General features: G+C 37.7%; 1 protein-coding gene across 5 annotated transcripts in view; it reads left to right on the top strand.

Annotated features, from left to right (window-relative positions):
• Nucleotides 1–15,027, top strand: part of FAM13A (family with sequence similarity 13 member A) — a 350,236-nt gene that overhangs the window by 283,295 nt on the left and 51,914 nt on the right. For all 5 annotated transcript variants that reach the window (XM_041760046.1, XM_041760045.1, XM_041760047.1 and 2 more), the window contains 2 exons: nt 18–197; nt 6,671–6,857. In XM_041760046.1, coding sequence (XP_041615980.1) covers nt 18–197; nt 6,671–6,857 — 367 coding nt within the window. The remainder of the gene's footprint in view (nt 1–17; nt 198–6,670; nt 6,858–15,027) is intronic.

The following is a 15,027-nucleotide window of genomic DNA, read 5'->3' as shown; positions in this document are numbered from 1 at the left end:
TATTCTGCTTTTATTAGACTCTTAGAAAGAACCATCCGGTCAGCAGTAGAACAGCATCTTTTTGATGTTAACGGCTCTGGAGGCCAAAGTTCAGAGGACTCAGAATCTGGACCATCATCAGCATCTTCAGCCACATCAGCCAGACAGCGCCGCCGCCAGTCCAAAGAGCAGGATGAAGTTCGACGTGGCAGAGATGTGTGAGTTGGCATTGGTGCTTATTTGCATTTTCTCCTCTAATTTTAAAAATATGCACCTAAATTAGTCACTGTGTTATAGGCATTCCCATATCAGTATTGAGGTTAAAACTTTAAAAATTCCTTTTTGACTATTTAGCTAACACTTGCAAATTTGTAGGTGACTAAATCAATATTTCAGTTTTGCTGGATGTTTTATATTATCTAGATGTATGTTGTAGGAAGCCACCTCTGATTTAATACATTTCATGGCTTCCTTACGAATATCTTTTTTTTTAAGATTTTATTTATTCATGATAGAGAGAGGCAGAGACATAGGCAGAGGGAGAAGCAGGCTCCTCACAGGGAGCCTGATGTGGGGCTCAATCCCAGGACCCCATAATCACGATCTGAGCCAAAGGCAGATGCTCAATCTCTGAGCCACCCAGGCATCCCATGAATATCTTTTTTAACAGGGATGCTGAACTCCTGGAGGAGAAAATTGCCATATGCCTGTCCAGAGGTTTTTTTTTTTTTTCTTTTAAGATTTATTTGTTTGAGGGCAGCCCGGGTGGCTCAGCCATTTAGCGCCGCCTTGGGCGCAGGGCGTGATCCTGGAGTCCCAGGATCGAGTCCCACATTGGGCTCCCTGCATGGAGCCTGCTTCTCCCTCTGCCTGTGTGTCTCTCTCTCTCTCTCTCTCTCTCCCTGTGTCTCTCATGAGTAAATAAATAAATTTTTTTTAAAAAAAAAGATTTATTTGTTTGAAAGAGAGTGAGTGAGCATGCACACATGCACGCACATGTGGGGGGGCACAGTGGTTGCGGGGGGAGGGACAGGTGGTTGGGGTGGGAGGGACAGAGGGAGAAATCCCAAGCAGCCTCCATGCTGAGCAGAGATCCTGACCTGAATAGAAACCAAGAGTTGGACACCCCACTGATCAGGCCACCCGAGCACTGCAGAGGTAGTTTTTTCTTATTAGATAACATTCATTCACTTATTAGACTAACTTATGAAACCAGCAGATTTCCCTACTATATTGGGCTGATGAAATACGACTGTAGAGTATGACAGTAATACTCTGACATTTGACTACATTTTAATATAAGAAAGGTTGAGCTTAAGTCTAATCAGAAGAGGAAATGCTTGAGTTCTTTATTATTATAATGACTAATTATAAGCTTTCCCACAGCATGAATTTATGAGTAGTAGCATAAGGAACTTTATTCTCCATTAAAGGATTTGATACAATACAAATAGACCATCATCATCAATATTTTTCAGTAATCATCATTTAAATATCAGGAAAGTAAAGTTATATTCATATATTTTTCCTGAAATTTTTAAGTTTATTTTTATTTACGATAGCATTTAGTCTATATAAAGTTACTGTTTTGAACTCCTTATTAAATGTCAAAGATTAAATCAGACCCTAGTCCCCCTTATTCCTTTTCACCTGGATTCATAATGTACATGAAAATCTTAGGGGTAAAAAAGGAAACTTCTTTTTACTTAAAGAAAAACAGAAAGGCAAGTAGTAAAAATACCGTGCTGCATATTATGAAGATGCTTAAGGACCATACTAGCAAATGTAATTTTAGAAATAAAACAGTATCAGTGGTATAATCCACTGACTTTTTAAGGGATATATGCAGCACTTTAAAAAAAAATTTGTCTTGGAGCTGGTGGGTAGGAGGGAGTGCTGTAATATTACCTTTAGCACTACAATTTTAGAAAAATTGTAATACAGGAGATGGTTACATTTAAAATTAGCTACTGACTAAGCTTTATAGACAATGTTTAGGAGTATAATTAGTTTGTGTACTGCCCATACTGTGTTTCACAGCAAGTGTAAATTATTTAATATTGTTCTTACCCTCTGCCTCATTTTTTGCCAAGTAGTATGTAGCAACACATTGCGTTTTTAAAATATCCTTAGTGTGTCACGACATCATGTTTTCCACCCTCTGTGTTTGGACAGAGGAATAGCAAGCAGAGGGTGGAAGCGTTAATAAGCACGAGGAAGAGATCAGAGACAGACACTGATAGTATTGATGGTGGGTGTGTGGCAGCAGGCAGAGGTGCAAGGTCCAGATGAACAGAGAATGGCATAGTGGTGCCAGGTCCAGATGAACAGAGAATGGCATAGTGGTGCCAGGTCCAGATGAACAGAGAATGGCAGAAAAATGTGAAACGGAGTAACCTTTCCTGGTTACTCCTGAGAAGTTAGAGCTTCCCAAGTCCAGGCATGCTTCTATTATAAGTTATTTTGAGCCTATTTTACTGTCAATATCAGGAGAACAAAAGGAGATAAAAAGAATGGTAGAAACCAACTAATCTACCAACCTGTGAAACTCTAGCCTTCCCCTTAATTTTTCTTCTCTGGATTTCCTCTACTGCTCATGCTCATCTCTCATTGTGGTCAGACTGGAGCTGTGCATAAATCTCAGGTTGCAAACTGTGTGTGGCTACAGTAACTTACAAACAGTCTCGTTATTCTTTTTCCTTGATACATGGTCGGGGCAAGCAAAAGTCCTCTTCCTATTCTCCCTGGTGGCCTTAGCCTCCTAGTTATATGACCTCTTCCTAACCTGACACATGAGTATTTAACATGTCTAGATAGTCCTTTCTCTTCAACTCCTGTCCACACTGCACTTCCTCTCTGAGCTCACCAGGTCTGTGGAGGAGCAAGGCCCTCTCAGGGCCCCAGACCTACTACTTCTATCCCCAGGAAGGTCCTCTCTAGTACGTCCCCAGGAGATACACTAACATATCACTCATTGTGCGGAGGTTGAGAATCATTATCATAGCCCATAGTAAGTATGTTTTTCTTAGTATATACCTATACACAATTGATTCATTTATCAAAGATTTTTATCAGGCTTTGCTTAAAAAATAAAAATTAAGCTAAATTTTACTATATTCTGTTCAAAACTGTTAACCGTATGGAATGGTTAAACAGTTTTTAAAAATAGAAATTAGTGAGCAGCCCAGGTGGCTCAGTGGTTTAGTGCTGCCTAGGGTGTGATCCTGGAGACCTGGAATCGAATCCCATGTTGGGCTCCCTGCATGGAGCCTGCTTTCTCTCTCTGCCTGTGTCTGTGCCTCTCTCTCTCTCTCTCTCTCTCTCTCTCTCTCTCTCTCTGTGTGTGTGTCTCATGAATAAATAAATAAAACCTTTTAAAAAAAATAGAAATTAGTTGTATTTTTATCTATAATTTTGTTTCCTAACATCCTAAAGCTGCAACCAAATAAAAAAATATATCCTTAAAGCCAATGATAGCCATATTTCAGGGTGAGATTAGGGTCAATAAAGTCTGTACTAAAGTCATCATGGCCAATTTTTGAAATAAATACAGAAGATAGACTAAGACTATAAATATTTCATTTTAGTGCAAATGATTTCTTCTTTGTCTAAATTTATAAGGAAACATTATCAGGTTTATATTATTATTTGCTACCATAAAAATATCAAAGTTTAAGGGATATATTTATTATGTGAAGGGGTTCAGTTAATTTATAAATTAAAAAACTTGCCATTTGCTGGGTACATGGAAATGATGACTCTTGGTTATAGGTATATGGAAGTTCATTGTGATAGTCTTTCTTCTATATGCATGGAAATTTTATATTTTTTTAAAAGCAAAGAGTAATTTAAGTGGTTTCAGCTGTCCAAAACACAGTAAGCTGGAAATTTGTACACATTTGTCATTTAAATACTATATTAAATTCCTACTGCAAAGCCAAAAGGAAAAAAAGAACATACTATATTAGGGGAATGATAAATAATTGAGTATTGCCAGAGCATTAACTAAGTCTGTAGCGGTGAGGAAGAAATTCTAGATAAAGTGAGAGACCCCAGAGATCTGAGTTCATGTCAGATTTCAGTTATGTCAAGGATGATTGAAACCTGTCAGAATGGGGATCCCTGGGTGGCTCAGTGGTTTAGCGCCTGCCTTTGGCCCAGGGCACGATCCTGGAGTCCCGGGATCGAGTTCTGAGTCAGGCTGCCAGCATGGAGCCTGCTTCTCCCTCTGCCTGTGTCTCTGCCTCTCTCTCTCTCTCTCTCTCTCTCTCTCTCTCTCTATGTCTATCATAAATGAATGAATGAATGAATGAATCTATCTTTAAAAAAAAAAAGAAAGAAAGAAAGAAAGAAACCTGTCAGAATGTTGCAGGCAGGAGTCATATACCAGTGCTCCTCACAATCACATATGTACTGGGGCTGAAAGGATTGACTCGCACAAAAGCAGACTTTTTTTTTTTTTTTTTAAGAGTACAGGCTTTCCACATGAGCACACTGAACAGAGTTTCGTATGTTTATTTTGACAGCATTTATTCCAGCCATTCGTTCACTATTCAAAAAGATTATAAAATAAACCTTGTCTTTTAATTTCTAAGACTGTTTTTTAGCTTTTGATTAATCTACTAGGCCTGCTATAACCAAGTATTACAGCCTAGGTGGCTTAAACAAGAGGAATTTATTTCCTCATAGTTCTGGAGGCTGGAAGTCCAAAATCAAGGTGTGTACAAGGTTGGTTTCTGATAAGACCTCTCTCTTGGACTTCCAGACAGTGCCTTGTCACCATATCCTCCCATGGCCTTTCTTCCATGTACATGCTCTCCTGGTATCTCCTCCTTTTCTTATAAGAACACCAGTTCTGTTGGATTAGAGCATCCACCTTTATGGCCAGATTGAACCTTAATTACCTCTGAAAAGGCCCTGTCTCCAAAAACAATTACATTAACAGATGGTGAGGGCTTCAACATAGGAATTTGGGAGGAAGCACAATTCTGTCATAGCAGCTTTCAAACATAAAAACTCCTCCACAAAAAAAATTATAATAGGATGTATACCCTAGGAGTTAGGGGAAATATGAAGACTGATAGAATTTATATAGTAAAACAAATAATTTTGAAGTTGCAACCAAACTCCTCCAACCATCCATAGAAGGCACCATTCTCAGTGGGTGGAAGGGAGAGGTTGAAGATGTCTCCACAAGTACATGTGCCAGCATGTTAGTCCCTGTCAGCTCTTCCTCTGCCATTATTTTATAGTTAGGATATTTCTAATGATTGTTGTATAAATCTTTTATATGATTTTACTAAGTATTTTTACATTAAAAGTTGTATGAAATAAGACTAAATTAAATATGGAGTGCTAAAAATCACCAAAGATAGTATAACTTTGAAAATGTTATGGTAAATATGTACAACTTTGAAAATGTTATGGTAAATATTAATAATCATTAATATAATAATATTTAAATCATAATTTTGTCTCCATGATGTGAATTTAGATGGAAGAATGAATATTTAAGATTATCTTCCATTTTTGGATATGTTGAACTGATGGTAGAATACAGTCATCTGTTTTGTTCTTGAGAGCTCATTTATTTCAAAATATAGCTGTAAGTGTTTAGGGAGTTACCATAACTCAGTCATAGGATAAGGGAGAGATCTCATTCATTTGTACCTTAGCACGCCATGACACTACCCTGATGGCTTAATTTGTCCTGTGATGTAGTAAAAAAAAAAAACACTTTGCTAAGAATTCAATTTTATGAAAACTCCTTAAGGGGATGTTTAAAATACTCAGAATGATTTCAAGAGTGTTAAGTGAATTAAATTCTGTAGATAAGACATTCATATCTATTTCTAAAACTATGTCATGAAGGATCTACAGTTATAAGCTACATCCTAAAACTCCTTGAACTGGGAAGTAACAAATCCATATTTCAATTAAAATGTATTCCATAGTTTTTATTAACTTATCCTGTTTCTACCAAGATCATCAAATGCAGTCAGATTTTGTTATTAATACTTTTCTACTATGCTAAAATAGCTATCATTTGGGAAAATCAGTTTGTCCCATTCTGGAGAAAAAAGACATCTTACTTCCTTTTCAGATTTTTCTCCACTCATTGTATTATAAAAAGTGTGTGTAGCAGGGGCAGCTGGGTGGCTCAGTCAGTTAAGCACCCAACTCTTGATTTCGGCTCAGGTCATAATTTCAGGGTCATGAAGTGGAGCCTCACCTAGGGCTCTGTACCCTGTGGGGAGTCTGCACGAGATTCTGTGTCTCTCCCCTTCACCCCCGTGCATGCTCTCTCTCTCTCTCTCAAATAAATAAATAAATCTTTAAAATATAATAAAATGTGTGTGTATATGTAATCTGTTAATAATGGGAAGTTTTTCTGTAAGATTACACTGTTTTCTCTGTTTGAATACAAATTACTTTTGGTACAACCTCAAAAGTTGTTCATTGATAGAAACACATTCCTTGCCAGTTTGCCCCTAAGAATAATTTATCTTGTAATGTGGTTTATTTGGCAACAAGTAGTCTCAGGAGTAGCACTGTGCTCAGATTTTGATCAAAGAGGCAAACTAGAATTTCTGGGCACTCTTCTGATTTCCCATGTGATGCAGTAACAGTGTCATTAAAATGTCCTTTTTACCTTTTAAAATTAAGCTTTTTTTTTTTTTTTTAATTCAAGGGGACTTATCAACAAAGAAAATATTCCTTCCGGGTTCAACAGCCTCGAAGATTGTATTTTGAATGCTCAGGAAGTGGAAAAGTTATATGAAAATACTTCCAGTTATATTGGAGAAAGGGGTAAACCTAAACGTCAGAAATCCAGTTCCAAACTTTCTGAACTCAATGAAAATCAAGATGGTCTTCTGGTAAGTGAAAATTCTATAAAATTTTTACTTGTAGCCAATTAGGAAATATCACATCTCTTTTCCTTGCTCTGTAAAAAAAAATAATTTCAATCATGAGCTTCATCAAACTATAGGATATGAGTTGTGAAGACCTCAGAGCTACTAAGTATACACACTTGTATTTCTTTTTAATAAATATAAAAGTGAAAGCTCAGAAAGATTATGTTCTGGCAAAAGAAACAGAGACAGCACACTTTGGTTTCCATGTTATTCAGATGAATTTTATCTCATTCTTTCAAGTATTTTTAAATTTTATTTTTGGAATATTGTTATTAAAGTACTTTTTATTTCCCCCATTCTGTTCATTCTCATATGTATGCTTATATATATGAAAAGAAACTACATAGTGAAAGAAACTACATAGGGAAAGAGGATCAACTATCTTTGTGTAGAGAAATGTCTGTGTTCAGAAATTTAGTTTAAATCTATACTCTATAAAAAACAACAACCCTATACTCTATAAAATATTTTATTCCAAATTAGAAACAAAAACAAAAAAGATCATCCTCTTACAGAGTTATCTCAGACTTAAATCCTGGATCATTGATTTGATATGTAAGTTATTACAAGTGGTTTCTGTCAATAGCTAAATATTTATTCCATTTAACTGTTAGTATACATCATCCTTGTCTGTGTATACTACAGTTTCTTTGAGAAGTGAACACCAAAGTCTGTCTGCTTAGTCCCTTGAGTTTTAAAAAATTTAACAACAACAAAAACTGAAGTTAAAATTTATAGCATAACATGAGCTGGAGTCTCCATAATAAAAGTAGGTAATGTCCATTCTTACTCTTCAATGTGTAAATACTCTGATCTATTTTATCTCTCACCAGCTTTTAGCTCCTTGCTGGATTTTCTAAATATTTAGTAAACTTACGGGCTACCTGTTTTCTGTTGTCAATTTCTGCATGTGCTCAGAGAAGATTCCCACTTTTGCCCTAATTGAAATATAGATAAATGCAAATCCAGGGGAACATGTTACTTTCCTTTTTTCCATTCAAATGTCTTGATACTCTGTTTCTACAAGTAAAGTGACCAGCTAGAAGGGGCAGAAGCAATCACCTACCTCAGGCCCATATCTGATACACTCCAAATAAAGAATGTAAGCTTTGAAACCAGTACACACATTAAATCTTTTTAACATTAACTTAATTCTTATTTTTGGGAAAAGTAAATTTTAAATAAAATAAATAGTGCCAATTTCATTAGCACTCTATTTGGCTCATAATTTTGCTTATCTGCCAAAGAAATTACAATGACTAAATGTCCAACAATTGACTTCTTTGAGAAGATGTACATCTCCATTTCAATCCTTTTTTCATATGAACTTAACCCATTAATTTTTTTTCCCCACCATGAATAGGGTCTTAAATTAGCTAGCTGGTAATAGCTAATAAAAGTAAAAAAGTACATTTATGTAGAATATGTGTTTAATAAAACTATGGCCCTATTCTGTGTTTTAAAATGTTTGAATGGAAGGGCCTGATGTTCTCTGGTCTTTTATATGTGAGAGGCTTTGCCCTCACCTTAGTTGCCAATTTCCTCATTCCAGAATTGTGAATGTCACCTATTAATATAAGTGAGCCAAGTGGACCATGTCTTTGTCTCAGTGAATAATTGAAAAACCTGCCAGCACAATTCAGAAGAAAAATTTAACTCATCTAAAATGAGGGTGTTCTCTAAGAGCTTTCTTAATTGTTATATTCCATAAATTTTTAAATCTAGCCTTCATAGGTAACCACAAAGCAGAGCCAGGAAACGTAGCAAGTATTTAGACTCCATCCTAAAGTTAATTGTGCATCTTAACTTGTCTCTTATTTTTAGCCTCCTAATGTTACTTTTCCCAATTCTCCCCCAACACCTTTTCCTACTCTTCTTCAAGTTCTTTGCACCCTGACTAAACATGTATTTCTATAGCTGGGTCGGGGATGTGGGGGATTATATGCCTTTTGGTGCCAGGAACTATTTCAGATCCTAAGGATAAAGCAGTGAGAAAAACAGGCAAAGATAACTGTCTCCTGGAGCTTATATCCTAGTAAGGGAAATAGACAATAATCAAGATAAGTAAGTAAAACACAAAATATATTAGATAGTGGTAACTACTAGGAAGAAACATAAAGCAGGAAATGGGGATAGTAATTATGAGGGGGTAGGGGGTGCAATTTTAAATAGAGTGGTCTGAGGAGACCTTACAAGAATTTGACATTTTGAGTGTAAAGACTTAGAGAAAGTAAAGAAGCAAGCCATACTATAACAGTAGATGCAAAGGCCCTAAGATCGTCAATGATCTGGAATGTTCAAAAAACCACAAAGACACCATTATGATTAGAAGAGAGTGAACAAAGTTAAAGAGGTAATGGGAGAGGTTGGGCAGATGTAGGGCCTCATACATCATTGTGAGGCCTCTGCCTTCATTCTGGGTGAGATAAGAATCCATTTGAGAGTTCTACGTAGAACAGTGATCTGACTTACTGAAATTTGTTCAACTACTATGTTGAGAATAGACAGTAAGCAGGCAAGGGCAGAAACAGAGAACTCAGTTAAGAAGCTATTGCAATAATCTAGATTTAAGATGATGATGGTTTGAACTCAGGTGAAAACAGAGCCAGCATGTATTTCCTTGCAGGCTGTACAGAGAGCACTGTTCACATTGACTAAGCCCCTCCTGGAGCGGTATATTGGCAGTAGTCATGACATAGTGAACAGGTTCTGGATATGTTTTGGAAGTAGAATTGACAACATTTCCTGACATTACCTGTGTGGTATGAAAGTAATAGAGGAATCAAAGATAACTCCAAGGTTTTTGGCTTGAGCAACTAGATTTGTGCTGTTACTTTAACTGAGATAGAGAAGACAGAAGTTTGGGTTCAGCTTTGGACATAAAATCAAACTGCCCATTAGATATCTAATAGGGCATACCAGGGAGGGAACTAGATTTCTGGGCCAAGAGTTTAGGGAGAATATCCTGGCTGGAGATATAGTCATCATCAGCTAGAGGATATTTAAAGCCAGTATATTAGGTGAGATGACCCAGGGAGTGAGTGTGGACAGGAAAGACAAGTCACTTCAGGCACCATGAACCCTGAGACACACCAACATTTAGATGGGGAAATGAGAAGGTACCAGGGGAGGAGACTTAAGAGACTAGCACAGTAAAAGACAGACGATGAATGTGAATTGGGTGCCTCAGCAGCCAAGTGAACCAAGTATCTCAAGGACAGAAGGTCAGATGATGGGTCAAACAGAAGAGTGAGAGTTTGATCACTGGGATTAGCATGATGGAGATCACTTAATAAAAGCAATTTTGGTGAAGAGATGAGAACAAAAGCCATTTTCCAGAGAAAATGAGAAGAGAGTAACTGAACACAGTGAGTAATAATTTCACACTGATCACACCAGCCCACAATACAACTGAAGAGAATATGCTGTAGACCAAAAAAAGCATCCTGCAGATTTGGAATCTCTAAAGTAGGAACTGTCTGGGCATGTTCCCCTTTGTGATTTCACCTCTCGAGACTGCCATGACCAGCAGAGACCAAGAGACTACAGATAATTCAGAGCTTAAAGATTAGTGGTAGTAAGTGACATTAGAGTGTTTTGCCTTATTTCTAATTACTGCCAGGGTCCCAACCTTTTCTTCCCTCTTTAAACTCCTAGCTCATGCCTGTACCCATCAGTCATTCTCAAAGGAAAACCTTGTCTCTTGATTTACTTTGAAGAACTAAGACCCCCAGCTTGTGTTTCAGCAGCTTCCCTCACTCCTGCTTCAAAATGTCTCTAGAATTCTTCTTATTTTCTCTTCTCACCTGCTCAAATGATGACATGGTTTTTCTAATTTCTAATGTTAACCTCTAAAATCAAGAAGTATCTTTGCAAATTCTATTTTCTGTATCCATCTCCCCACCCCACACCCATGTACGTGTACAAACATATACATACACTCACACTTTTCATGGCTTCCTCTTCATTGGCTCATTTCTGTTGGCCTAGAAAAAGGCTTCATGTCTAAAAGCTTTCTCTCTTGGGCACATTTAACAGCTTAAATCAAAAGTCATAAGTAATCATGTATTTTATCCAATAATCGTACTTCTGCCACTTGGTTCTACTTAAAAATGGAAAAGACCACAGTATTAATTTGCTCACCACAAGGCTTTCATGATCATGGAAAATTAGAAGCAATTTAAATGTTCAAAGATGTGAGATCAGATAAGCAATATTTGTATGTCAATTCAATAAAATTATTATTCTGAAAACTGTGTAATAAAATAAAAACCACTGACAAGTTATATTTTAAGTGCTTTGTATATATTATCAATTTTAATCCTCCCAATAATGCAAAAGGTGGATTTATTAGTATTATAATTCTCATTCTAAACATGAGAATGAGGAAGAGGAGAGTAAACATCTTGTCTCAGGTCACACAAAAGTGGTGGAGCTGGGATTCCACTATATTCTCCCTCTATTAAAAATAGGTTATGTAGCAGTATCTACAGTGTATGCATTCATACATGTATACATATATGTGTATGTATTATATACATATATGAGTGTGTATATAAGTGTATATAACAATGTCCATTCCCAAAAAAAAATACTGCAAGGAAATGTGCCTCAAGTAATTTATGATGATGGTAGTGGTATTAGAAGCAACTGTTACTCCATCCTCGTTCTTCAGATGTTCTCCATATGATACTAATTCTATAATAAGCATTGCAGTCATTATGTAAAAAACAAATACATAGTCTAGTAGCTCTCTTATTTATAAACAACATCTATTTAGGGGTGCCTGTGTGGCTCAGTCAGTTACGTGTCCCACTCTTGATTTCAGCTCAGGCCATGATCTCAGGATCCTGAGATTGAGCCCCACGTTGGACTCCACACTTAGCAAGGATTTTGCTTGAGATTCTCTCTCTCAAATCTTTAAAAAATAATAAATAAACATTTATTTTCCTGAATACCTTCTGAAATCACAGGCAGGGTTCAAAGTAAGAGCATAGCTCTTGCAGTCAGACTGAGTTTCTGTTTCAACTTGATCACTTAATATCTATGGCACGTGGCCGTATTATGTATCCTCAGTTACTTCATCCATAAAGTAGGAATATTAATACCTTATTGTGGGGTATTTTTTTTGAGATTTGAAACCAACTAAATGTGCTAAAGAATAGGGAAAACTGAACACAGTTCATACATAAATCCCTTTCTGCCCTCTCTGTTCTGATAACCAGTCTCTTTTGTTCATTTGCCATCAGATGTTCTGAACAGTCTGCATTTACTCATCAACCCCAGTAGTCCAGATTCTATGCCCAATTCTCTGCAGAAACTGCTTCCTCCATGTCACTGTTTGGATATGGTTTGGGAATGGCCTTCAAACATCCCTGTGCTTTGACGTCTGCTTGGTCCTTTACTCTTTAAGTCTTTGTGGGGCTTGATACTTTGTCCCTTTTTCTTAAAACTCTCTCCCTCAGTCTCTCTGATACTGACCTCTCCATGTCCTCTTATCACAGTGACTTTCTTCTGGGTCATCTCTTTCACTGGATCATCTTCCACAAAGCATATCTAGATATAGATGTTCCCAAATTTTGTCTCATTTCTCTTTTCCATCAGCACTGTACTTGAGCTTTTCCACTTGCATGGTGTCAGATGTTACCTCTCTACAGATCCCTTGAAAGTCCATATTTGATTGAAACTTTCCCCAGTTCACCTTAGAAAGTCAACTTGTTTGGGACACCTGGGTGGCTCAATTGGTTAAGCATCTGACTCTTGGTTTCAGCTCAGGTCATGATCTCAAGGTCGTGAGCTGAAGCCCTGCATCAGAACTCTGTGCTCAGCGGAGAGTCTACTAAAGATTTTCTCTTCTCCCTTGCCCTTCCCCTATCTCTTAAAAAAAAAAAAATCAATGCGTTAAAACCAAACTCATTGTCTGCCCCTTCTTGATCTCTTTTTCTCCAGGGGAGCTATCTGATCTCATCACACCATCATCTTCTCATCCCTTTTTAAGACATTTCCTGGACTTGCCCCCAGTCCCTCTTCCAGCTTTTTAATCAGTTGTCAAATTTAGTTGACTCTACTTTTAAAATGTTATGAAGGTCCCCCTTGTCCCTTTGTATTGCCATCACATCACTTAAGCCCTTGTTGTAACTGCCCTGGAATATCAAAACAGCACCCAGCATGTCTGCACATCTGCACCTGCTCCCAGCCCTACACTGCCTCTCCTCTGTAAAATAGTCCTCTTCCTAATGCAGCAATTTTCAACCATTGTTTTCAGTGTAGTACCACTCAGCAAAAGGTCCTGTCAAAAACTACATGGCAGCAACTCTCTGGGTAGTATTCATACAGTGTAAAAAAGCCCAATATTGTGAGCCACTGATTTATCATTATTCATTCCTTCAATTATACAACAAACTATATGACAAGCACTCTTTTAGGAACTAAAGACCCAGTGGTTATCAAAACAGACACGCTCTCAGCCATCATGAAGTTTTACATTCTTTATAGGATCAAATAAAACACAAGAAAATATATAGTCAGGTGGTGATACATGCTTTGGAAAGAAATGAAGTGGGCAGAGAAGACAGGAAGAGTGGGAGATGTAGGATTGATGTACAGAGGATACTTGGGTCAGGCCTCAATGAGATTTATGCAGGGACCTGAAAGAGGTGAGGGAGCGAGCCATTAGGAAATCTGGGGAGAGGCTATCTAGGCAGAGAGGGCAGGAGGCTTAGCCTACTGAGGATAAGCAAGAGGCCACTGTGATTGGAGCAATATTGAGGAGGATTTTAAGAGATGAGGTCAAAGATGTAGCAAGAGTACTGATCACTTAAGCCTTTGTAGCCATTTTTAGGTCTTTGGGATTTACCTTGAGTGAGATGAGGATCAAAGAGAAGAAAGTCATTATCTGATGTACCTTTTGAAAGAATCTCTAGCAACTGTGTTAAGAATAGCCTGGGGAAGGGGGGATAGCCCAGAGGTATTAAGGGATTAAAAAAAAAACAAAATAATTGACATAATCTAAGCAAGAGATAATATTGATTTAGATCAGGATGATAGTTGTAGAAGTGGTAAGGTCAGACTATTGATGTATTTTGAGGTAGAAACAAGAGGGTTTCTAATAGACTGGATGTGGGTGTGAAGAAGGAGGAGGGTGCAGGATGACTCAAGACCTTTAGAATAGCTAGCTGGAAAGATGGAGAAAACTGTTGAAGGGGCAGATTCGGGGGGGAAAATCAGAAGTTCCATTTGGAAGTGTTGAGCTTGAGATGTTTATTAGTAAAGAATCAAGTAGGCAGTTACAATGATGCCTCCTAGATACATGAACCTAGAGTTCAGGGGAGAAATGAAAGAAGTTTGGAAGTCTTTGGCACCAGTTGGCATTTAAAGCCTTGGGATGGTCTGAGCTCACATCTAGGGAATAAGCAAAAAGAAAGGCTCCAATGAGAGCACGTTGGGACTAATCAATATTTAGTGGGTAGACACACATCTACTATTTCTTTCCTTTGCATACTATTGAATTAGGAAAGAATGTGATGGTCACTTTGAATTTTATGTTTTGCCAATTTTTACCATTATCATTCAGAAAGAAACTATTTAGAAATAAAGGAAATGTTAACAGTGTAGCAAACTACAGTTGCAGCAGTAACCAAAATACAGAGGTCATGATGGCAAGGATCAGTGTCTGTCTGGTTCACCTGTCACCCTTGTACCCTAAAGCCCAGCAGAGTTCAGCACTCATCAAAAGAATGTGATGGAAAAAAGGAGCACGTGAATGGTTGCCATATATTTTAGGGTAACTTGTGTAATAAGAACACCCAAACACAAGATCTTGAACACAGTAAATGTTCCTTCCCCCGTAACAACCTAAAATAGGAGTTGAGGGCCAGAGAGAGGAGTAAAGGATTTGCTCTATTGCAGTTTTTCAGGGACCCAGGCCAGGTTCCTCTCTGTCATCCTCAAGTAGCATCCAGTGAACCATGGTGGTTTCCATCTCCTTTTCAGCTCACAGAAGGAGAGCATGAGCTTTGAGGAATGTGCCTGCTGGGGTAGTTTATTGGCCAGGCCTGCAAGCCACACAACATCCTGTTGGAGAGGAGTTAGTCGTGCAGTCCTATCTCATTGCAAGAGAGACTGGTGAATG

Source organism: Vulpes lagopus, chromosome 6, assembly GCF_018345385.1.
Source record: "Vulpes lagopus strain Blue_001 chromosome 6, ASM1834538v1, whole genome shotgun sequence".
NCBI classification, from domain to species: Eukaryota; Metazoa; Chordata; class Mammalia; order Carnivora; family Canidae; genus Vulpes; species Vulpes lagopus.
The sequence above is the reverse complement of the archived record's forward strand: the minus strand, read 5'-3'. Positions and strand labels throughout refer to the sequence as shown.